Source organism: Tachyglossus aculeatus, chromosome 9, assembly GCF_015852505.1.
Source record: "Tachyglossus aculeatus isolate mTacAcu1 chromosome 9, mTacAcu1.pri, whole genome shotgun sequence".
NCBI classification, from domain to species: domain Eukaryota; kingdom Metazoa; phylum Chordata; class Mammalia; order Monotremata; family Tachyglossidae; genus Tachyglossus; species Tachyglossus aculeatus.
In genome coordinates this window covers 33,146,653-33,171,321 of record NC_052074.1, presented here as the reverse complement: position 1 = coordinate 33,171,321, position 24,669 = coordinate 33,146,653, and the positions used below count along the sequence as shown (strand labels likewise).

The window sequence follows — 24,669 nt, the reverse complement described above, 5'->3', positions numbered from 1 at the left end:
GTACAGTGCTCTGCACCCAGTAAGCGCTCAATAAATACAATTGAATGAAAAAATGAATGAATGAATCTTGTACCTACCCCAGCATTTAGTACAGTGCTTGGCACGTCATAAGCACTTAACAAATACCATTTAAATTTTTTTTAAAAAAACCAACTATCCACTGCGCTGATTGCTTTAAGATACATTAAGTGCCTTCGGTTTGGTGTTGGAAATGCAAAGACTCTAGCTCGTTGTGGGCAGGGAATGTATCTGCTTATTGTTATATTATACTCCCCCCAAGTGCTTAGTACAGTGCTCCGCACACAGTAAGTGCTCAGTTAATACTAGTTAATGAAAGAACAAAGAAAGAGGTTCGTTGTTGTCTGAAAGTTTATATGCCCTTTCTCTATTGCCTTTTCCGTTTGGCCCACGGCCCGTTTTTCAGAATTGTGTATGAAATGAAAATCTTGATTTTCCTGTGTCAGACAGCACAACGCCATCAACCTGGAGCAAGATGGCAGGCTTAGTCTCCCAGTGGCTCCTGACCATAAGGGGACTCTGATACCTGGAGACTTCAATCAGCTTCGGGAGCAATGAAAGCATCGCTTCTTCGTTCAGCCCTCTCAGTCCGGTCACCAGTTTCCCGAAGAGGTTAGCGCGCTGGTTGCTCTGCTCGGTGGCGGACAGTTTCTGGAGGTCCTTGAGGGTCTTCAGCACGTCCTCTCCCTGCTTTAGAGGTGGTGTATCTTCGGTCTTCTCAAATGCTAGTCCTTTCTTTGGCAAGGAAGCTGGAAAGAACGAAACCAGAAAATGCCATTGGGTTATTTCTCTCCAGAAGAATAGTCTTCTGCCTTAGGAGAGTTAGTTAGGATTTTAACTACCGGAGATCTAGTTATAGCCCAGAGATGACCAGGACAGGCTGGAAGTCAGAGGACCTTGGTTCTAATCTTGGCTCTACCGTCTGCCTTCTTTGGGACTTTGGACAAGTTACTTAATTTATCTGGGCCTCAGTTTCCTCATCTGTAAAATGGGGATTCAATACCTGTTCTTCCTTCCACTTAGACTGTGATCCCCATATTGAATAGGGGCTGTATCCAGCCTGTTTTTCTTGTATCTACCCCAGCGCTTGGTACAGTGTTTAGCATGTAATAAGCAGTTAAAAATAACAGAATTATTGTTGCTATTGTTATTCATAAGTAGAACAGTTGTTTCTCTAGCTTCCACATCTCCTCTGCTACCCCTGCAACAAACTCTCTTTTTCAGGTCTGATCAAGGTCTTGGGCCAACTGCCATTTGCCTCTGAAATACCTGTGGCAGTTGGCAACATAGCTATCTTATAATATGGTCCCCAAGCAGGAGGAAACCTTCTTCTCCTGAACATACAGTGGCTTTATAGTCCTCCAGATGGTTAGAGTGAAAGCTCTTTAGAAAGTCGCAAGAGGTGAAAAATCTTATTTCTTCAGACAGAAGGCCAGTATCTTATTGTTGCGCTTCTGTGGATAGTTGGGTGCATTTTGAGATTTGTGTGGGTTTGCTGCTATCTAAATTCAGTCTTCCTCACTTGCTCAATCCCTAGATTTTCTCCCCATTTTGCTAAAGAAACAAACTAACAAAAACAAGCTATATGGTCTAGTGGGAAGAGAGCCGTAGAGCTGCTTGCATATGTTGGGTAACGTGTCTGCTTGGATCTGTTTTCTCCTCTGTAATTTCAGGATAATATTACTCATCCTTCACTTACTTACAGGGATGCTGAGTGGGCAAATGATAAATCAGAATGGGAGGGTTTGAGAAAATGAAAAGCACTATACAAATTCAAAGGTATACTGTCCTAATGTTAACCCATTGAAATGAGCTGATCTACTGCTGAAAAGAGAAATCACAGTGCATTTTATCCATTGTAGAGCATGCGTTAAAGATCCCCGAAGTTATTCTCCAAAAGTGTTGTGTGTGTGTGTGTGTATATGTGTGTGTGTGTGTGTGTGTGTGTGTGTGTGTCAAAGGCAAGTTACCTGAAGATTTACTCTGATACTCAGACTTACCTTCATCAAAAATTCTGCTGTTAATTTTGGGGGTATCTTCCAGTCTCAGGGTCTGTCTGACTTGTGTCATCATGCCATACTGATTCCTAGGGAGCAGAGGAAAAACACATTTTGCCTTTTCCTGAACTCACTCGTCACTGATGATGGTCATGTGGATGAATGAATGCAAGAGGAACTTACTTGTGAGAGAATGGCAGGAAGAGATGTTTCTCCGTGCAGATGACTTCAGACACATGTTTCCTTCTGTTGTCCACTGTGTACTGGCACGATTGGCTGCTTCTGATCAGTGTAGAGAGTGGGGTGTTCTGCAGAGAGGTGTTTTGAAATCCATTTTACTACATTTGTCCCAGTTAGTGAACCTTTTTCCAGAGGAGCTCAGCCCCTTCCAGACTAATCCTCAGGAAGGAAGAAAGGACATTCCATTTCTCCCCCCAGTTGTTGTATGGTCAGACCAATTTTACGGATGGAGGAAGCATGGTGAAGTGACTCTTCTCTAGGTAACAAAATGGACCTAAGGGAATGGATGATGTGGAATGGAATTTGGGCTCTTTCCCCTGCTCACCCCTCCTATTTGCACCATTTTTGCCTAAGGGGAAGAATCACAGACTGCCTCCCTGTTGGAATATGATATCCAATTGACCTGTGCTAGCTTTATCAATCAATCGTATTTATTGAGCGCTTACTGTGTGCAGAGCACTGCACTAAGCGCTTGGGAAGTACAAGTTGGCAACAGTTAGAGACAGTCCCTACCAAACAGTGGGCTCACAGGGTAAAAAGATGTACCACCCTGGAATTAGAACTCCCGGCCTTGTCTCATTTAATATTGATGACTATTTTAACAAAGAATTTGATTGAAAGTAGGGACAGCTTTAGTAATCCAGGGCACACAGTAAGCGCTTAATAAATACAATCGATGGATTGACCTACAGAACACGCTTCTCTGTGCCACAAAAGGGCAGGGTAGGAATGGGATGGGTGGGGAAACACATCCAAACTCCTCTCAAGACTGTAAGCTCGCTGTGGGCAGGGGATGTGCCTGTTGTACTCTCCCAAGAGCTTAGTATAGTGTTCTGCACACAGTAAGTGCTCAATAAATATGATTGACTGACTGACTGTAAGATCCTTGTGGGCAGGGAACATGCCTACCAACTATGTCACATTGTATTCCCTCAAGTATGCTGCACAGTCCTCTGCACATGTTGGCACTCAATAAATATGATTGATTGACTAGTCCCTTTGAGCAACACGTGGCCGGGGACATGGCATCAAGGATGGAGCCATAAGTGTTTGTTTTTGGCAATGGGGGAAAAAGAAAATGGTGGAGGACTGTGAGAGTCTTATGGTCTCAAAATGGACCCTGAATAATAATAATAATTGTGGTATTTGTTAAGTGTTTACTGATTGCCACAACCTTCCCAATGCTATAAAGTTTATATAAATGGCTTCTACTACCCATCACTGCTGCTTGAACATAATAACAATAATAATAATATACCTTAAACATTTACTATATGTCAAGCACTATACTAAGCTCTGGGGTAGCTACAAATTAATCCAGTCAGACTCAATCCCTGTCCCACACAGGGCTTGCAGCCTAAGAAGAAGAGAGAGCCGATAATGAATCCTCATAATAATAATGATGGTATTTCTTAAGTGCTTACTATGTGCCAAACACTGTTCTAAGTGCTGGGGGAGATACAAGGTAATCAGGTTGTCCCACGTGGGGCTCACAGACTTAATCCCCATTTTACAGATGAGGTAACCGAGACACAGAGAAACTAAGTGATTTGCGTAAAGTCACACAGCTGATAAGTGGCAGAGCCGGGATTAGAACCCACGACCTCTGACTCCCAAGCCTGTACTGTTTCCACTAAGCTACACTTTGAGGCTCAGAGAAGTTAAGTGACAGAGGATCACACATCAGGCAAGTGGCAGAGCTGAGATTCGAACCCAGAAGTCCAACTCCCAAGCCTGAGCTGTTTCCACTAGGCCACTTTGTTTCTTGAAAGGCTGGCTTCCCATGGGACCACCTTTGTCTCCGGTCTGCAAGACCACCCGTGGTGAGAAACAGCTAGTACAAATGACGGCTAGGACAAGCTACATCTGCAGCTGCCAATGTACAACGCCGGTGATTGGGTGTGGACTCCTTACCAAGCCTCTGACGAGTGCTAATGGACTCATGTCTCCGCTGATAGGACTGAAGTGGTCACACTTCTTCAGGTTTCGCTCAATTGCCATCTCCGTTGCTGTAGATCCCTTCCTCGCCTTGACCGTGATGTGACTGGAACAGTTCCCGTAGACCGTTTCCTTAGGAAGAAGAGGGGAAATATCATCACTAATTAGAGAAGGGAAATCTATAACAGAGTGGAGAGCGGATGTTTAAGTTGAAGAAAAAGTGCAACAATCCCGATCTCTACTGTGATAATCACATCTTCTAAGAGGGAGAGCCTCTCAGGGTCGCAACTGGAGAGTTTCCAGTACTCTACCAGTCTCTTCTATGGGAGGGAGAGTCAAGCAGAGGCCTGTCCATTCCATTCCTAGCTTGGGCAGTGGCTAGAAAGTGGAAGGTGATCTGCTACAAGTCAAAACTCACCCATGCTGGGAAACAGTCAAGGGTGGAGACATGAGTTTACTGCCTGGAAGGAGAAAATGGTAAACCACCTCCACATTTTCACCAAGAAAACTGTATGGATACACTACCAGAACGATTGCAGATGGAGAGAGGGGCATTCTCGGAGAGCTGTAACCATAGTATCGCTATGGGTCAGAAACAACTCGGCGGCATAAGACAAGACACCTATCAGAGTTCCCACCATTCAATCCCAAGGTTTTATCTGTGTTCAAGGCAGATCTGTTCTAATCAAGCCTGGAATGGGAACTCTAGAACACAGCTCACTTCCTTCAGGAGGGCCAAAAGAATAAACCCTTAGAGACTGTGGGAGTCCAATCAAGATTAGAGCCTGTTCTGTTTGAACAATATCGATACCCTGGTTTCGTTGAAAAACCCCAAATATGATCAAGTCATTGATCCAGTGATCCTCATCACTTTGAAAGTAGAGGCTTTGCCCCCAGTTTGTGAAGGCTATGATATAAGCGCTTAGTACAGTGCTCTGCACACAGTAAGTGCTCAATAAATACGATTGAATGAACGAATATAAAGAAGTTCCACCACTCAGAGTCCAAACTCTTACCATAACCAATTGCTGTTGGTCTTTTTCCATCTCCGGGGGCAGTAGGAGAGCCGAAATGATGCCTCTCTTGATATTCAGAATGTGGGTTGGCTCATCTTTGTCTGGGTACAGTAAGACCTGCTTGCCTCCAGTAACGCTTAATTTAAGTTCATACCTATCCAAGAGAAGTCAGGCAATTGTCGACATAGTTATTGATCATTTAAATCCGTGATGCTAACTTTTCTTCTCCCACACGCAACTTCCCAATGCCCTTTCCTTTTTACAGTCAGTTTTCTCTTGTCATTCTTGTCCCAGACGTTGTTATTCCTAAGGCTGAGGTCAGACAAACTCGGAGGCCAGGGTGAACAGAGTGGCAAAAGTGTAATTGGTAGTAATAATAATGATGGTATTTTCTAAGCACTGGGGTAGATACAAGGTAATCCGGTTGTCCCATGTGGGGCTCGCAGTCGTAATCCCCATTTTACAGATGAGGTAACTGAGGCGCAGAAGAGTGAAGTGGGTTGCCCAAGGCCACACAGCAGACAAGAGGCAGGGCCAGGATTAGGACCCATGTCCTCTGACTCCCAAGCCCGTCCTCTTTCCATTAAGCCACGCTGCTTCTCAGATGTTAGGTCGCGGGTAGCAGATACAACAGATTAATAAGGAATGATCTTTTTGTGGGCCATGTGGAAGGCATGTTTGGTGCTCACTGGTCTGCTTATTCATACCCACCCCTAGACAGAATCTCACTGGTAGCTGTGACAATTTCAGATCCCAAAGACTGTAGATTTGTGTGAGTTTAAGCACATGAGTGAGTAAGAATGCCGCACATTTTCACACCATGGGGGAAATGGGAAGGATGAACAGTGCTTTGCACGTAGTAAGCACTTAACAAATGCCATTAGTATTATTATTATTATTATCGTTATCTATTCCCCATCCTGAAAACACATCCGTGTGTTTGTGTGTGATCCAGGACCAGGCAGCAGGAAGACAGCAAATTGGGATAAGTGCAATCTCTCTTAATGTTTATTTTTTTTTTCTTTGTACCTCCATGTCCGTCCTTCCATTGGCTTTGCCCAGGAATTGTGATTTATTTTCCTGCTCCATGCTTCTGGCTAGGAGGAAAGTGTGAAGTCCCATACAGGCTGAATTGTGCCAGGATGCCCCATATTTTAATTTTATTTTTCTTCCACACTTTTTCAGTATCTATACCTGTCCTAGCCATTATGGAATCCCTTCTGATTTGTCAATGCTTTGTACATCAGAGTGAGACATTCCCTCAAAATAGTGCACAAATTAGATCCAAGCAACAGGATAATGATAAGGAGAGTAAGCTATGGGCCTGGGAATCAGAAGGACCTGAGATCTAATCCCAGCTCTGCCACTTGTATGCTGTGTGACCTTGGGCAAGACACTTAACTTCTCTGTGCCTCAGTTATCTCATCTGTCAAAGGGGGATTAAGATTGTGGTGGACTGTGTCCCATCTGATTAGCTTGTATTACTCAGGTCTTAGCATAGTGCCCAGCACACAGTAGACACTTAACAAATACCATTAAAAGAAACAACAGCAGCTATTATTAATTGAAACCCAAGTTCCGGAAGGAGAGGAGCAATAATTCAAACATTACCAACCTAACTCAGTGCTAGTGTTTCTGTATACATGCACATGGGGAAGGATCTAGTCTTGGAAGAATTTAAATTGTTTTTCAGTTGCAGTGTGGCTAAGTGGAAAGAGCTTGGGCTTTGGAGTCAGAGATCATGGGTTCAGATCCCGGCTCCACCAATTGTCAGCTGTGTGACTTTGGGCAAGTCACTTCACTTCTCTGTGCCTCAGTTCCCTCATCTGTAAAATGGGGATTAAGACTGTGAGCCCCCTCTGGGATAACCTGATCACCTTGTAACCTCCACAGTGCTTAGAACAGTGCTATGCACATAGTAAGCACTTAATAAATGCCATCATCACTACTATTATTACCAACAGGGGTTGCTGATGACCTGGTCTACTTTTCTGGTGATGCAGCATGAAATCACCCAGAATTCCTGGGTCCCAGGACTAAATTCTGGTCATCATCACTTCCAACTAAGCATAAGAGCACACAAAGAAACAGAAATGCAGTACGCTGGACAATACGCAGCTCAACAAACACAACTTCTATTCCCAGAGACAAGAGAAAAGTCAAGATGGAGAAGGAATTGTTGGCCCAGTTCAATGTGTGGATGAACCCAGTGACAGGAAGCAGAGAAAGAGGAATGAGTGAAGACAACAAATGGATTAAACATGCAATGAGAGCTTCAACACCCCGATTCCAGAGACCACCCAAAGGGCAGGTGAACCAAGTCAACCCTGTGGAGACCATACAGTGATTAACACACACACCATGCACACAGTACTAGCTCCTTACTTGGACATGGCGGTGGTAAACTCTTCCGAGTTCTTAGTCTTCTTCAACATGGCTTTCCCTTCTGTGTTGAAACCATAAACCTCCCTCAGGGTGCACTGGCTTGTCTTCAGGATGAAGCTGCATAGCTGGGGAACCTCTAACTCCACCTGAAAACAAGATCGTTGTTGGTTAGTTGGTTGGTTGGTCGGTCGGATTGCTGGGATTTGGAGCTGCTGGTGTCATCCGTTCTTTAAAATACATAAATTTACATTTGTGATTTGAATTAGGCTGTAATACTCCTTCAGGGAAGGGACTGTATCTCGTAAACAGTCATCAAATTCATTCATTCATTCAATCATATTTATTGAGCGCTTACTATGTGCAGAACTAGCTGCTGCTGCAGTTCTTTTATTTACGGTATTTGTTAAGCACTTACTACGTGCTTAACAAATGCTACTTACTAGAGGCATTCCGATTCTCTATCTCTATTTTACAGATGAGGTAACTAAGGCACAGAGAAGTAACTTGCCCAAAGTCCCAAAGCAGGCATGTGGGAGAGCCAGGATTAGAACCCAGGTCCTCGGACTCCTAGGTCTGTGGTCTACCAACCAGGCCACACTGCTTTTCTATGCAGGTGGCGAATAAACCTATCCAGTGTAGATATCAGAAACCCAAAAATGATTGCCTGTTAGTTTTGGGTGATTTAAACTGTGAGCCCCATGTGGGATAGGGACTGTGTCCAATCTGATTAACTTGAATCTTGTCCCAGAGCTAAGAATAATACTTGACATATAATAAGTGCTTAACAAATACTATTCTTATTCTTAAGGGAAGGGGGCAAAACCTATTCTGCTCTACCACAAGCATTCTCAGATGAGGTTTTAACACTTCCAAAATGGTGCTATGAGTCTGGATGCCTTTTCATCTGGGAATCTGTCCCCTGATTGTGGGATGGAGGGAGATGGGAGACCCAAAATGCCATACAGAAACAATATAGCGTAAGGGATAGAACAAGGGCCCGGGAGTCAAAGGGGCCTGTGTTCTAGTCCTGGCTCTGCAGCTTGTCTGCTCTGTGGCCTTGGGCAAGTCACTTTACTACCCCAGGCCTCAGTTACCTCACCTGCAAAATGGGGATTAAGACTCTGAGCCTGAGCCAAACTGATTACCTTGTATGTACTGTGGTGTCTGGCAAATAGTAAGTGATTAACAAGTACCATTAAAAAAAAGAAATACTGATCGTGGGAGGGGAAATTTGCAAGCCAAACTGGCGGTGTCTCTTGACTACAAATAGCTGAAGATGAAGCCAGGGCTACTGACAGAGGCATGGTGCCGCAGCCCTAACCTGAGGCTGGTAGACCAGTAGGCCTGTCAGATAATAATAATGATAATAATAATGATGATGGTATTTGTTAAGCACTTACTATGTGCCAAGCACTGTTCTTGGTAGATACAAGGTAATCAGGTTCTCTCATGTGAGGCTCACAGTCTTCATCTCCATTTTACAGATGAGGTAACTGAGGCACAGAGAAGTGAAGTGACTTGCCCAAAGCAACCCAGCTGACAAGTGGCAGAGCCAGAATTCGAACCCCTGACCTCTGACTCTCAAGCCCTTGCTCTTTCCACTAAGCTTGGCAATGTGTGCTGGGTTTCTCCAATGTCCCACCTGGGCATGATTCTTTACATATTTAATTTGCAGGTGTCATTTACATAATTCTTTAGTGGATTCAAGCAATGTCTCTCAAATTCCTCTCCCCCTGAGACCCCGTCCCCTATTAAATCAAGAACAGGATCGCTTCTTCCCACTCTGTTTATGCCTTCCTTGAGGGCACGTCTACCAAGTCTATGGCACTTTCCCAAGGGCTTAGTACAGTGCCGCGCACATAGTAAGCCCTCAGTGACTGTGAGCCCACTGTTGGGTAGGGACTGTCTCTATATGTTGCCAATTTGTACTTCCCAAGCGCTTAGTACAGTGCTCTGCACATAGTAAGTGCTCTATAAATACGATTGATGATGATGAATACCACTGTTTAAAAGGGAAGCATCCAGATTGCTCAGACCTTGCAGTTAATCTTGGCGGCGCTTCGAGAGTCTGCTGTTCCGGTCACTCCGCTTGTGGTCTCGGCTTCATAGTTGTACACGTATTTCCTGAGGTGTTTGAATCTGGTTGTATCTTCTAAAATGAGAAAAGGTCAGGCTGAGCACCAGAGACACATTTTAGTGAAGCTTCTAGGTCGAGTGGTGGAATGGTGACAACGGACAGGTTGAAAGCCACTCTCTGCGAGGGCTGAGTTGATTGAGGCTACGCTACTGGTCTATTTCAGAAAGTCAACCCACACTTCGGTTTAGAACAGGTGGAAAGACAAGGTGGATGTGTTCATTAATTTCAGTCTTGATTCCCGTTCCACGCTCTATCATTATCCTGGTGGGCAGAGATCATGTCTACCAGTTTCACTGTAGTAGAATTTCCCAAGTGCTTAGTTCAGTGCTCTGTGCACCGTAAGTGCTCAAAAAATTCCGTTGATTAAAGTTAAAAACCCCCAAATTGGAATTCTAAAATTCTCCTGTTGCTTGAGAAAACCCCTCTTAAAGTCCATTAGACTCAGATCTTCATGTGGGGCAGGGACCATGTCCCATCTGAATATGTTGGATCTACTCCAACGCTTAGTACAGTGCTTGGCACATAATAAGCACTCAATAAATGCCACAAAAGGTCCAAATAGTATGATGTATGACTGTGGCATATCTGAGATCGTATCTACCAGTTTCATTGTACTGTACTCCCCCAAGTGCTTAGTACAGTGCTCTGCGCACAGGAAGTGTTCAAAAAATTCCATTGATTGAAGTTAAAAACCCGCAAATTGGAAATCTTAAAATTCTCCCGTTGCTTGAGAAAATCCCTCTTAAAGTCCGTTAGACTTGATGTGGGGCAGGGACTGTGCCCCCTCCGAATGTGTTGTGTCTACTCCAATGCTTAGTGCAGTGCCAGGCACATAATAAGCACTCAATAAATACCACAAAAGGTCCAAATAGTGTGATGTGTGGCTGTGGCATTTGATAAACCACCGCTTTGGCCTGGTGCCCGTTGTTGGGTAGGGACCGTCTCTATACGTTGCCGACTTGTACTTCCCAAGCGCTTAGTACAGTGCTCCGCACACAGTCGGTGCTCAATTAATATGACTGACTGAATGATGTTTTGTGTGTAACAGCAGGGAGCAGAGGAGTATTGAGCAGAGAAGGGCTAGCAGGTGTGGTCAAATCCCCAAACTCCGACTCATTTAATCTTTGACCCACATAGTGTGATGTGTGGCTGTGTCATCTGCTAAACCACTGCTGTGGCCTGGTGGCTCCGTTGATTGTCGTGTGTGTAATCGGCAGAGGGCAGAGTAGAATTAAGCGGAGAACTATTAGCAGGCGAGGTCAAATCCCCGAACTCCCGGCTCATTTAATCTTTGACCCCACAGAGTCACTCTGAGCCCGATAAATAGCCAGGAATAAGTGGGGGTAGGAGCCTGGGCCTCATTACAAAGGTTAAAGTCAGCATTACCTAACACCCGGTGTGATCATTTTAATAAATTATTATCCCTGCTGCTAAGCCTGTTTACTTAAAAATGTGTCACAAGTCCCTGTGCAATAGAGATGATGTTGGTGGGTCAAATTTTAGGGATCTGCATTTTTCCATCCACCGGAGAGAACTAGGTACCCAGAAATGGGTACCAGTTCAGACACCAGAATGAAAGGGCTTGGTGAAGCTGGAAACTTGTGTTAGACAAAAGGGACCATGGAAGCCAGTGAAAAAGTGATAGGGAATTTACAGTAAAATTAAAATGCGTCCATTACAGTGGATTCACAGTGGCCACCTCTACCACTTTTCAAATGGACCCAGCAGGTTTTAAACTATACCAAGCTATCTCCAAAGAGCCAAAGAACAGGATGTTAAAGTTGAGAAATGAACCACCCCCCAGAAAAAGCAGAAGCACACAAATACATGCACCCCCCACCACACCCCAACAGACACACACAAACTGTACACACTCAAGATGCTGAATATACACGATTTAAACCTTACTTGGACAGCTGGCACCTGGGGTCTCAGATCCCTCCTCTTCTATAAAGGAAGGAAAAAATAAACAGATTCAGTGAGGTCTTTTGAATGTCATTTTTTAACCCAAATAAAGTATGCTTTTTTTGGATGGCATTTGTTAAGTGCTTACTATGTGCAAAGCACTGTTCTAAGCACTGGGGGATACAAGGTGATCAGGTTGTCCCACGTGGGGTTCACAGTCTTAATCCCCATTTTACAGATGAGGTAACTGAGGTTCCGAGAAATTAAGTGACTTGCCCAAGGTCACACAGCAGACATGTGGTGGAGCCGGGATTCGAACCCATGACCTCTGACTCCAAAGTCTGTGCTCTTTCCACTGAGCCCCGCTGCTTCTTTACTTTTATAAGTATGCTTATAAAAGTATGACGCAAACATTGTGACTTTGGGATGGAAATACAGTAGGTTAATTTGCAGCAGTTTCCGCAACTGTAAAATGTGGATTCAAATCCTGTTCTCGCTCTTACGTAGACTGTGAGCTCCATGAGGGGCAGGGATTGTGTCCAACCTAATTAACTTGAACCTACCCCAATGCTTAGAACGGTGTTTGACACATAGTAAGTGCCTAAGAAACACCTTTTAAAAAAAAAAATGGTCCCATGACATAAACTGTTTCCTAAGAGAGGCCATTAGTAAACTACTGTTTGGCTTTATCCCAACAAAGAATCAATTCTCCAAAGGACAAAGTCTAATGAACTTAACACTAACAGCAGTGCCCATTTGATCCCCTTGTGTAAACTATATTTTGGTGAAATGGTTTAAGCACTTTTTATTAACCTTACCCTCAGCACCACAGAACTTATGTACATATCGATAATTTATTTATTTATACTGACATCTGTCTCCTCTAGACAGAACTCTCCTTTTGGGCAGGGAACGTGTCTACTAACCCTGTTGAATTGTTCACCCCACCCTCAGCCCCACAGCACTTACATACGTGACCGTAATTTCTTCTTACGTCTGTCTCGCCTCTAGACGGTTATCTCCTTGTCCGAAGGGAACACGTCTACCACCTCAGTTGCATTGTACTCTCCCAACCCCTTATTACAGTGCTCTGCACACAGTAAGCACTTACTAAATATCATTGATTGACTTAATTGGTTTAGGAATTTCAAATCTGTTCCTCTTAGTAAAAAAATTGCACATTAGGAAACAAGAGGATTCTTTTCATCCAATCTTTCGAGTTGATCTTCATTAGCTCTAAAATAATCTAAATGTCCCTGGCTTCATGACAAACTGCTAGAGAAATCTAATGCCTTTTCACAATAAAAGAGAGGGCCCCCACCTCTTAATTCTGTACAAAGTTATTTTAGAAAGGCACAGTAGACATATCATTTTGCTAAAAAAAAAGATGGTCTTTATTAAATGTTTACTGCGGATCAAACACAGTGCTTGGTACAAGGTGGTGCACAGTCCTAGTTCTACACAGAGATCACTGTCTCTAAGAGGGAAGGAGAACAAGTATTTCATCTCCATTTTACAGATGAGAAAACCGAGGAACAGCAAAGTTAAGAGACCAAACAGGCGATCGGCAGAGTGGGGATTAGAACCAAGGTCTCCTAAATACAAGGCCTATTCTCTTTCCACTAGACCAGGCTACCTGTGTTCAGGCTTTCAAGAAAATGGAAAATATTCAAAAAACCTTAGCCACGTCCCCCGTTTCCAGGTCTTCCCCCGCATGATTTTGCCCCAAACTGTCATTCCCCAGTAACATCTGTTTGAAAGAGGAGAGCCAATTTCCCTCTTCCAGTTTAGCAAATCTCAGGTTCAGTCCTACCGATTGGTCTTTCCCTCCTGTGGCTTCTCTGTGAGAAAGAGGATTTTCTGAGGCGAAAGGTGAGCAGAAAAGCCAACACTTACGGGAGGAAGGGCCGCTAGCCAGCAGCAAAAGCAGCAGCAGCAGCAAGAGCCTCAAAGGGCCCATGGCTGGAGTGCTGCCGGATCCCCTTTCTTGGCTCTTCCCTGCTTCTCTTCTTCACAGGCTCAGAGGAAGATAATGCACACCTCAGGGGAAACCTGCATTTATATAGCCCCAGGCGAGCAGCTGAGCCACACTGTTTGGAAAGTCCAGAGCCGAATTGCAAAAGGTCCAAAGGTCAAAGTCCGGGATTCCTCCTTGCGTTTTTTCCACTGGCAGAGTAAGTGGGGTAGGCTGAGAACTGAACTGATTGAGATTTTTTTACGTTTCTTTCCAAGACCTTGTCTGTTGAAGGTATCATCCGAGTGAAGAAGTCATATCTTTCCTTTAGGGCAACAAAATTCAATCAGTCAGTAGTATTTATTGACAGCTTACAGAATGCAGAGCTTTGGGCTAAGCTCTTGGAACAGGACAGTACAAAGAGAATGTGTAAAACATGACCCTTGCCTTCAAGGAACTTATAATCTAGCAGTGAAGAGAGAAAATCAACCAAAACATATGTAGATATAACTACAGATACATTTAGGGTGATTTGCTGTATATCCCTGAATAATGAGAGGTAATTAGAATATTGATATATGAACATATATGCACATGTACATATTTATAAATAATAAGGGTAATTAGAACATTAATATATACATAAATTCCCTACGTTCAGGGGTAGGGGAAAGGTGGAAACATCAGACACTGGGTGGAACTGGGTTCTAGTCCAGTGCCCTTTCCACTAGGCCCCTCTACTGTTATCAAAAGAGAGAAACATTTCATTTATCTATTTTATAATATTAATTGTTAAATATTTATTATCCAGGAGATTTCAACCAAATCATTATGGAATTCTGATTAAGTTTAAGTGTAAGGTTTTTGAATGGAATATACAGTCAGGACACTTAGATGTTTTCCTTTAACAGTTTTAATGTTTTTAGTGGAAAGGTGTATGTATCGACTTGATACCCTTCAAAGAGAACTTCCCTGTTTATTTTTTGCTCATTTTATAAGTAGAATCTCCACTTTTATGGCTGTAAGACACTGGATCACTCTCTTTCACAGCTAACTTCACTCCTCTCCTACGACAACCCAGCCGGTTCAGTATTGTCCTCTAACACCTCCTCACTGACTTAGATAGGCATATTTTGGACACATAATCAGGAGGACTAATTCTTTAGAGAAAACACTAATGCTAGGAAAAGTCCGGGGAAAATGTGGAAGAGGCGGACTGGCAGCTAGGTGGATAAAGGCTGTAATAATAATAATAATAATATTGGTATTTGTCAAGTGCTTATGATGTGCCAAACACTGTTCTAAGTGCTGGGGGATGGGAGTTCAAGGTAATCAAGGTTGTCCCACAAGGGGCTCACAGTCTTAATCCCTATTTTACAGATGAGGCAACTGAGGCACAGAGAAGTTAAGTGACTTGCCCAAAGTCACACAGCAGACAAGTGGCGGAGGCGGGATTAGAACCCATGGCCTTTGACTCCCAAGCCCAGGCTCTTGCCACTGAGCCACGCTGCTTCTCTAACTGAAGAACCATTAGAAAAGTTGTGGATTATGGCGGAGAACAAGACGTTCTGGAGAAAGTATATCCACGGAGTCGCTCTGAATCGGAAATGACTCGATGGCGCATAATAATAATAATAACTCCTACTCCTGCCTGCTGAGACTGTGAACCATATATGGGAAAGGGACTATGTCCGACCTGATTATCTTGCATCTAACCCAGTGCTTAGTATAGTGCTTTACACATAGTAAGCTCTAGTAATTCCTTAAGTATTATTCTGCTTGTACTCTTTTACCCATTGTATGTTGGGCGATTTATGTCAGCTTGCCCTACCCTGTTATTTCTGAAGGAAAGAGACTATATCTTCATTGTCTATAGTATTGTATGTTCCCAAGTGCCCATTCTTAGTACTTTGTCCACAGCAGGCACTCAGTATAGCCTGTCGATGGTGATGACAATGAGAGGATCAAATTAAACTCTCCAAGTTCCTTGCAGGTCAGTAATTCTGTGACGGTGACTATCACTGGTATTCATGGTTGCCGGGGGGGTGTGTCTGTTCAGTTGGCATAGCGTCAGGGGAAAATTGACATCTGAGTGATAACAAAGGGTGATGTCAGAGAGAAACAGATGGAGCAAAGAATCAAATACCTTTAACCAGACATGAAGGCATAGCCACACACATACACACATGTGGTCACATGCAAACACTCAAACACACACCCATACAGACAGTTATACTCATAGACATAAATATCTGTGTTCTTCCTCCTTCTTTCTTCTACCTCTTGCCCATATAATCTTCTTTACAGTTTTTTTTGACAGTAGTATCGCCCTTTCTAAAGCAACAGAAAACAGAGACCTGGGATCTGTTTCCAATGTTTTCTTTGCCTGTGCTGATACTTTCAGCCCCAAGCCAACTGTTCCCTCTTCAGCCCAGCTGTTTCTTTTGCAGTCTCTCTCATACCTCCAGAGGGTGAAGGGATGTGATGGAAAGTGGAGCTTCCCTTGATTAAACCAATCAGAACCTTCAGCAATTAAAGAGTCATTAATCAGGGAGATCACAAAGACCCTTCCCAAAGGGGCCACAGAGCAGGAAGTACGTCTTTAGGCTGCCACTGTCACCGTGTCCTTCAGAGGAAGGAGCAAAAAGGCCAAGAAGCCCTCTTAATAATAATAACTGTGGTATTTATTAAGCACTTACTATGTTCCAAGCACTGTTCTAAGCGCTGGGATAGATACAAGGTAATCAGGTTGTCCCACATGTGGCTCGCAGTCTTAATCCCCATTTTACAGATGAGGGAACTGAGGAACAGAAAAGTTAAGTGGCTTGCCCAAAGCCACACAGCAGACAAGTGGCGGAGTCGGGATTAGAACCCACGTCTTCTGACTTCCAAGGCCGTGCTCTTTCCGCTAAGCCACGCTGCTTCTCAGCCTCTGGGAGTAAGAGGGTGGTGGTTGTTGAAGGGCAGTTGTAAATCTGCACAAAAGAGATGAGTAATTTAGTCATGAGGATGATTGTCTCTGTACACCTTAAGCACTTAAATAAATATTATTACCACTATTACTACTTCTAACACACGGACATAAACATACCCACATTACTGTCATGCTGGGAATCCAATAACAATCAATATATTCATTCATTCAATCGTATTTATTGAGTGCTTACTGTGTGCAGAGCACTGTACTAAGCACTTAGGGAGGTATGTTTGAACTTAAGATGTATAAGACTTTTTAGGTGCCAAGCCCCAGGGAATAGAATCTAGGCGGCGTGTCAGAATTCTTGAGTTTCATTCTCAGCTTAACACTTGGATAAATTACAACCCTGATGTATCTCAGTACCTTATCTATAAATAATGGAGGTAGCAATCCATGTAGTTCATGCAATTCATAGGAACAGAACACATATCAGGTAATAATAATAATTGTGGCACTTGTTATGCATTTAATATTTGTCTAACACCGTACCAAGTGCTGGGGTAGATATAAAATAATCCAGCTGGACACAGCCCCGCAAGGTGCTCATAATCAAAGTAGGAGGGAGGGAGAACAGGTGTGGAATCCTCATTTTACAGATGAGGAAACTGAGGCCCAGAGAAGTAGAGTGACTTTCCCATGGCAGGCTAGTGGCAGACCTGGGATTAGAGCCCAGGTTTTCTGACCCCCAGGCCCGTACTCTTTCCACTCAGTAATCAAGTGCTTTAATCAGTTAGACACATAAGACGCCTGATTCTTCCATGAGAATTGTAAATTCAGTTTTGTCGATTTTGAAATTGAAAACTGCCCAAATAACTCCTGCATTCTAGACTCTCTCATCATCTCCTGCCATCTCTCAAGGAAATCTTCAGCCTGTTTTCGAAATCCAGCTTCTCTGCTTGTGCTTCTGACCCCGTCTTCTCACCTGAAGACACCTGTACCTATTCCTTTTCCCTTCCTGACCAACCATTCCCTCTAAACTGTAAGCTCATTGTGGGCAGGGAATGTGTCCATTTATTTTTATATTGTACTCTTCCAAGCACTTAGTACAGTGCTCTGCAGACGGTAAACGCTCAACAAATACGATTGAATGAACTTTCCAAGTGCTAACTTCCTGATAGCTCCTTCCTTTTTGTCTTTCATCATGCCCACATTTCCTCTCTCCTAAAAACATATCCTTTGGCTCCCACTGCACCTTCCATCACCCACCTTCCACCGTCCACTTTCCACCTTCCTTTGCCCTATCTCCCTCCTCCAATTCCTGCCCAAACTCCTCAAACAGGTTACATGCACCTCCTGCCTCCCACTTTCTCACTCCCATCTCTTTTCATAACACAATGTGGTTACCTTCTCTTCACTCCACTATAACTGCACTCTCCAAGGTCACCACTGATCACCCTTTTGCATATCTAAAAGACTCTACTCTTTCCTCACCTTCTTCAACTGCCTGTTTAGGTGACTGCAACCATTTAGTCCATTCTCTTCTCCTGGAGAACTATCAAAAATTTGGTTTAATCCACTCAGTTCTCTCTTGGTCCACCTTCATCTTCTCTGGCCTTCCTTCTCAGTTTCTATTATGGCTCTTCTTCTGCCTCATGTAGCCTAACAATGATTGTACTGCAAGGGGTCTCTCCAGGGTCCCATTCTCACCCACTGGTTTCCCAGATCTGCCCCTACATCTCCACCCAAACAGCTACTACCTTGATTCAAACACTTTCATTCATTCATTCCCTCTAGACTGGAAGCTACATATGGGCAGGGAATGTATCTACCAACTCTGTTGTACCCTCCCAAGTTTTTAATGCAGTGCTCTGCACAGTAAGTGCTCAAAAAATACCACTGAATGATTGATTGATTTATTCTACAGGCAAGGGTGGCAAGAGGAGGAGAAGCCAGATAGTCATCCATCTAATATTTGGAATCAATCAATCTATCTATGGTATTTTTGAGCACTTTCTGTGTGCAGAGCACCATACTAAACACTTGGGAGAAGAGAATACAATAGTAGACACTGTCCCTGTGCTTATGGAGCTTATAATAATAATAATAATAATGGCATTTATTAAGCACTTACTATGTGCAAAGCACTGTTCTAAGTGATGGGGAGGTTACAAGGTGATCAGGTTGTTCCACAGGGGGCTCACAGTCTTAATCCCCATTTTACAGATGAGCTAACTGAGGCCCAGAGAAGTTAAGTGACTTGCCCAAAGTCACACAGCTGACAATTGGCAGAGCTGGGATTTGAACCCATGACCTCTGACTCCAAAGCCTATGCTCTTTCCACTGAGCCATGCTGCTTCTCTGTCTTGTAGGAATGAACAGTCATATTATGAAGGTTTATTTTGAAAATGAATTAATCTTTATTCTTGCCCTTTCCATTGCAACTCTGGATGGAATAATTTCGTTTTAGTCCTCTACCAGTGGAATATTTTAGGCTCCAACATGAATTCTTTATCTGAATTTTAGCCTATGATTTACAGGTGTTTTCCAAAGTGGTGGATGAGACACTATAAAGACCGTGCCAGCTACAAATCATATGGCAACATCAGATATACAGTATGTTGCATTTCTCTGCTTTTCAAGTCAGAATTGCAACTCTCCCTCTTCCTAGTCATTAACTTGTTTCTGTGAACTAGTTTTGAAAAAAAATCAGCCCGCAAGAACATTTGCTAACCCAGTCTTCCCTCTAGAAAGTAAACATGCAGTGAGACCAACAAAATCAGAATTCTTTCGAAGCTCCATCGCTGGACGAATAAGCTATTATTTATTTATTAATGGTATTTGTTACTTGATTATGTTGTGAAAAGCACAGGGGCAAATCGAATCAGATCAGACAGTCTGTATCCCACATGGGGCTCACGCTCTAAGGGGGAGGGAGAAAAGGTATTTGATTCCCATTTTGCTGATGAGGAAACTGAGACCAGATGAATTAAGAGACTCGCCCCTCATCATACAGAAGGCGAATAGTGGAGCCACGATGAAAACCAAAGTCTCTACTAGGCCCTGCCACTTCTCTATTTGTTCTTCTTTGTAATATTACAATAATCCCTATGGGGAGTTTTAGAAAATAGTTCATCGATGGTATTTGTTGAGCACTTACTATGCTTAGTACACTGTACTAAGCTCTTGGGAGAGTATAATACAACAGGATTCATGAATATTTGTCAAAATTTGGTGATAGCACTAATTATACAATTCTGTTTGAATGTAGCCTTACAGCTTGTAAGCACCCCCAAAAGAGGCCCAGCTCTTTTCTGTTTATCATTCTACCCTCCGGCATCTTGCCTTGCTCTGTTCGTCCATAAATATTAATGATTATGATGGATCTAGCTTTCGGCGTGTAAGCTATACCTCTGGACAGATAGGCTTTCATCAGAAATGATGAAGTTATGAGATTGGACTTAATATATGTTTTTAAAATGCTTATTTTAAGTTTGGATTATTTTTGCTGCCACTTATTCTGATGTGACTGGGCTTGGCTTCAGTTTTTGATGCCCGGTTTTTATTTACATCACAGTGGAGACTGTGAGCCCGTTGTTGGGTAGGGACTGTCTCTATATGTTGCCGACTTGTACTTCCCAAGCACTTAGTACAGTGCTCTGCACACAGTAAGCGCTCAATAAATACGATTGAATGAATGAATGAATGAATGAACTTTACAGGGAGCAGAGCATCACCTGGTAGATTGACTTTTGGCAAGAGCCCTTCGCAAACTGAATCTACCTCAAGGCAGTGTGTACATAAATCCAGAGTTGTGCACCTCATCATCTTGCTTGATTCACTAAGAGACTAAGTCCAATTCTGTTATACGCTACTATGCTGCTCTAAAATGGATGCGAATCCTTGGATTTTCAGCTTCATAAGCAGCGCCAACAGAATTGGAGTCCAAATATTAAGAGTTTCACCTTAACTTGAAGGATTGTCTGCCTCAGATAATGACTATTCCTTGATGTGCTTGCCTTATTTCTGTTTATTTCCCCTGTAAATTCCTAAAGTGGAATCTTTCCTTCCTTCTTTTATCTTTCTCTCTATTTCCTGTCCTAGAGGACCCAAGTTATGAGATTGGACTTAATATATGTTTTTAATATGCTTATTTTAAGTTTGGATTATTTTTGCTGCTGCTTATTCTGAAGTGACTGGGCTTGGCTTCAGTTTTTGATGCCCGGTTTTTATTTACATCCTAAATATTTGCATATGGTCGAATCTCCTGTTGGGAAAGACAGATGAGATGAGCCTCAGACCTGAGGGTACTGAGGTTGAGAATCGGTGTAGAGGAAATGATTTGAGGGATAACTGATTTTTGCAGCCCACAAGTGCACAGTGCTCAAAAAGTGAGTGAGGAGGCAGTGCGCAGGGCCTTGTGAAGTAATAATAATAATAATAGTAATAATGGCACTTATTAAGCACTTACTATGTGCAAAGCACTGTTCTAAGCTCTGGGGAGGTTACAAGGTGATCAGGTTGTCCCACGGGGGGCTCACAGTCTTAATCCCCATTTTACAGAGGAGGTAACTGAGGCACAGAGAAGTTTAGTGACTTGCCCCAAATCACACAGCTGACTTGTGGCAGAGCCGGGATTTGAACCCATGACCTCTGACTCCAAAGCCCGTGCTCTTTCCACTGAGCCATGCTGCTTCTCAGTAGATATAAAGGTTAGTTTTTCAACATAAAGGAGCTATTACAAGTCCTGTGACCGCTGCATAATGCCTGTACTGTGTCACAGTGTCATGCTCTCACAGGTGGTTTACTTGGTAATCAATCAACCATATTTATTGAGCGCTTACCGTGTGCAGAGCATTGGTAACCAACGCATTGGTAACCAATGCAACCTTCACCTCCTGCAATAGCTTAACAAATTTCCAGGATTACTACTGCCCCTCTGCACCTTGAAGAACCCCCTAAATGATTTTTGGATCATAAATCCTAGTGACCTCGTGGAAAGAGCACAGTTCTGGGTGTCAGTGGACCTGAGTTCAAATCCCATCTCTGCCACTTGCCTGCTAGGTAGCCTTGGGCAAATCTACTATGTGCTAAGCATAGGGGCATAGATAAAAGGTTTTCAGATGGGACACAGTCCCTGACCCACAAGGGGCTCACAATCTATTTTCTCCCCATTTTACAGAGCAATTAATCCAAGGTTATGGATTGAATGCTTACTGCACTGTTCTAAGCATTTGGGAGACTATGATACAATAGAGTTGGTAAACACGATCCCTGCCTTCAAAGATGAGAAAACAGAAAATAAAAAAATTATAGAGAGGAAAAGCAACAGAGTATAAGTTTATGTCCATAGGAGTTCTGAGGGATGGGGTGAATAGCAAAGTTCTCGGGAGTAGGAATGCAAGTGCGTAAATGGCAGCAGGAGGAAGAATTAGGGTGGGGAGATGAGAAGGAAGGCTTCCTGGAGGCGTTTTGATTTTAGCGGGCTTTTGAAGATGGGGAAAGTGGTGGAAGACTGTGGTGTGTCATATATGAAGGGGAAGGGAGTTACAGACAGGAGGGATGTCATAAGCACAGGTCAATGGCAAAAGACGCAAGATTAAGGCACAGTAAGTGTATTGGTGTTGGAGGAGAAAAGCATGAGGAGTTTGTAATGGGAGTTGAGCAAGAATAGTTAGGAGGGAAATGAGGTCTTTAAAGCCAATGGCTAGTTGCAGAGATGGAGGGGTGACCACAGTACAGTGCTCTGCACACATTAAACGCTCAATAAATATGATTAATTGACGGATTGATTGAATCAGTGGCGAGATGTGCAAAATGACTTTTCATAAGAATGGTCTGGGCGACAGAGTGATGCATGGACAAGATAGGGGAAAGGCCAGCGAGGAGGCTGATTCAGTACTTAAGATGGGGTAAGTCCCTGCATCAGCATGGTAGCAATTTGGATGAAGAGGAAGGGGAAGATTCTAGAGATGTTGTGAAGGTAGAACTGATAGAATTTGGTAACTGATTTGCTTGTTGCTAGAAGGTTACATAGCAACTCTGTTGTATTATAATCTCCCAAGTAATAATAATAATGATGATGGTATTTGTTAAGCACTTACTATGTGCAATGCACTGTTCTAAGCACTGGGGAAGATGCAAGGTGATCAGGTTGTCCCACGTGGGGCGCACAGTATTAATCCCCATTTTACAGATGAGGTAACTGAGGCACAGAGAATCAATCAATCAATCAATCGTATTTATTGAGCACTTACTTTGTGCAGAGCACTGTACTAAGCACTTGGGAAGTACTAGTTGGCAACATATAGAGACAGTCCCTACCCAATAGTGGGCTCACAGTCTAGAAGGGGGAGACAGAGAACAAAACCATGCATATTAACAAAATAACATAAATAGAATAGATATGTACAAGTAAAATAAATAAATAAATAGAATAATAAATATGTACAATCATATATACATATATACAGGTGCTGCGGGGAAGGGAAGGAGGCAAGATGGGGGGATGGAGAGGAGGAGGAGGGGGAGAGGAAGGAGGGGGCTCAGTCTTGGAAGGCCTTCTCTGGGAAGAGAAGTTAAGTGCCTTGCCCAAAGTCACGCAGCTGACAAGTGGCGGAGTCAGAATTAGAACCCATGACCTCTGACTCCCAAGCCCGGGCTCTTTTCATTGAGCCACGCTGCTTCTCATAATAATAATAATAATAATAATAATAATAATAATAATGGTATTTGTTAAGCGCTTACTATGTGCAAAGCACTGGGGGATACAAGGTGATCAGGTTGTCCCACGTGGGGCTCACAGTCTTAATCCCCATTTTACAGATGAGGTAACTGAGGCACAGAGAAGTTAAGTGACTTGCCCAAAGTCACACAGCCAACAGTTGGCAGAGCCAGGATTTGAACCATGACCTCTGACTCCAAAGCCTGTGCTCTTTCCACTGAGCCATGCTGCTTCTCATAAGTATTTAGTATAGTGTTCTGCCCACAGTAAACTCAATAAAAACCACTGATTGTTATGCAGATTGAAAGAGGCTCACAGACTAAGTGGGAGGGAGACTAGGGATTGAATGCCCATTTTACAGTTGAGGAAACAGGCACAGAGAAGTGAAGTGACTTCCACAAGGTCACACAGCAAGCAAGTGGTAGAACCGGGTTAGAACCCAGGTCGTCTGAATCTCTGGTCCGTGTTATTTCCACTAGACCATGCTGCCACCCCAGATTATCTCCAGATAGAGATGACATACTCTGAAGAGTGCTGTATTCTTAGCAAAAACAAGAATATCATTTTTGGTGTCATCAGCAGCAGCAGCAGCAGCATTTTTTACACACTGACTAAACGCAGATCTTTGTACTTGGAGCACTATACTGAGTGCCTCCTGTGTTCAGTGGACTGTCCTAAGCCCCCACTGAGGGCAAGGAGTTCAAGTCACGATCACAAGAACGTCAGCTATAGGAGCCAGGACAAGACACAAGGTGCAGAAAAATAATAATAAGTATAACATATTTAAATAAAATAAATGTAAATACCAATATATTATTCCACTTCATTTGTCCCCATTTATCTCTGAATAACCTCCATTGGCTGTCAGAGGAGGTTTTGGAAGTCCTGCCTAGATGTAAGAGCACTTTAAGCATCTCCGGAGCTGAAGCCACTATTCATACGCCCACAAGAAACTTATAGTGTAGAGAAGGTTAATCAGGTCAGACACAGCCTCTGGCCCACAGTCTAAGCGGGAGGGAGATCAGGTATTTCATCAGGTATTTCAAACTGAGGCACAGAGAAGTTAAATGACTTGTCCAAGGTCACGAAGTAGACAAGTAGCAAAGTCAGGATTAGAACCCAAGTCCTCTGACTCTCAAGCCAGTGGTCTTTCCATTAGACCATGCTGCTTCACTCGATGGGGCCAAAATAGCATTTGGGGTGAGCAAGAGCAGCTGGCAATTGTGCAGTGTAATCAGGCACTTCTAGTTCCTGGTTATTCCTAATTAATTACCTGGGAAAATTACTTGGGAAAGCTCCAGAACCCCAAGGTTTCCAATGTGCACTACTGGTTACCTTAGAAATTATCTCTGGATGTTTCAGTGTAACAGAAATTCACAATCATTGACTATCCGGGTAAAGATGCATTTCTTAAATTTCAATTTTCTGTTAAGCGTGTGTT

At 43.2% G+C, this 24,669-nt stretch overlaps 1 protein-coding gene and 1 non-coding gene across 3 annotated transcripts in view; one reads left to right on the top strand and one right to left on the bottom strand.

Moving 5' to 3' along the window:
- The window catches only part of APOB (apolipoprotein B), a 44,711-nt gene extending 31,077 nt beyond the window's left edge, over positions 1 to 13,634 (bottom strand). The window contains exons 1-9 of one of the 2 annotated variants that reach the window (XM_038751640.1): positions 13,533 to 13,634; positions 11,640 to 11,678; positions 9,631 to 9,746; positions 7,595 to 7,740; positions 5,210 to 5,363; positions 4,170 to 4,325; positions 2,199 to 2,323; positions 2,019 to 2,104; positions 545 to 767 (exon numbers count right to left, since the gene is read on the bottom strand). In XM_038751640.1, coding sequence (XP_038607568.1) covers positions 545 to 767; positions 2,019 to 2,104; positions 2,199 to 2,323; positions 4,170 to 4,325; positions 5,210 to 5,363; positions 7,595 to 7,740; positions 9,631 to 9,746; positions 11,640 to 11,678; positions 13,533 to 13,596 — 1,109 coding nt within the window. In that variant the 5' untranslated portion in view covers positions 13,597 to 13,634. The remainder of the gene's footprint in view (positions 1 to 544; positions 768 to 2,018; positions 2,105 to 2,198; positions 2,324 to 4,169; positions 4,326 to 5,209; positions 5,364 to 7,594; positions 7,741 to 9,630; positions 9,747 to 11,639; positions 11,679 to 13,532) is intronic. The other variant, XM_038751641.1, reaches the window with a different exon arrangement.
- Positions 4,464 to 4,601, top strand: LOC119932642. Its single transcript, XR_005452386.1, has one exon. It is a non-coding gene; the product is annotated as a small nucleolar RNA SNORA7 (small nucleolar RNA).
- Positions 13,635 to 24,669: the final 11,035 nt, after the last annotated feature.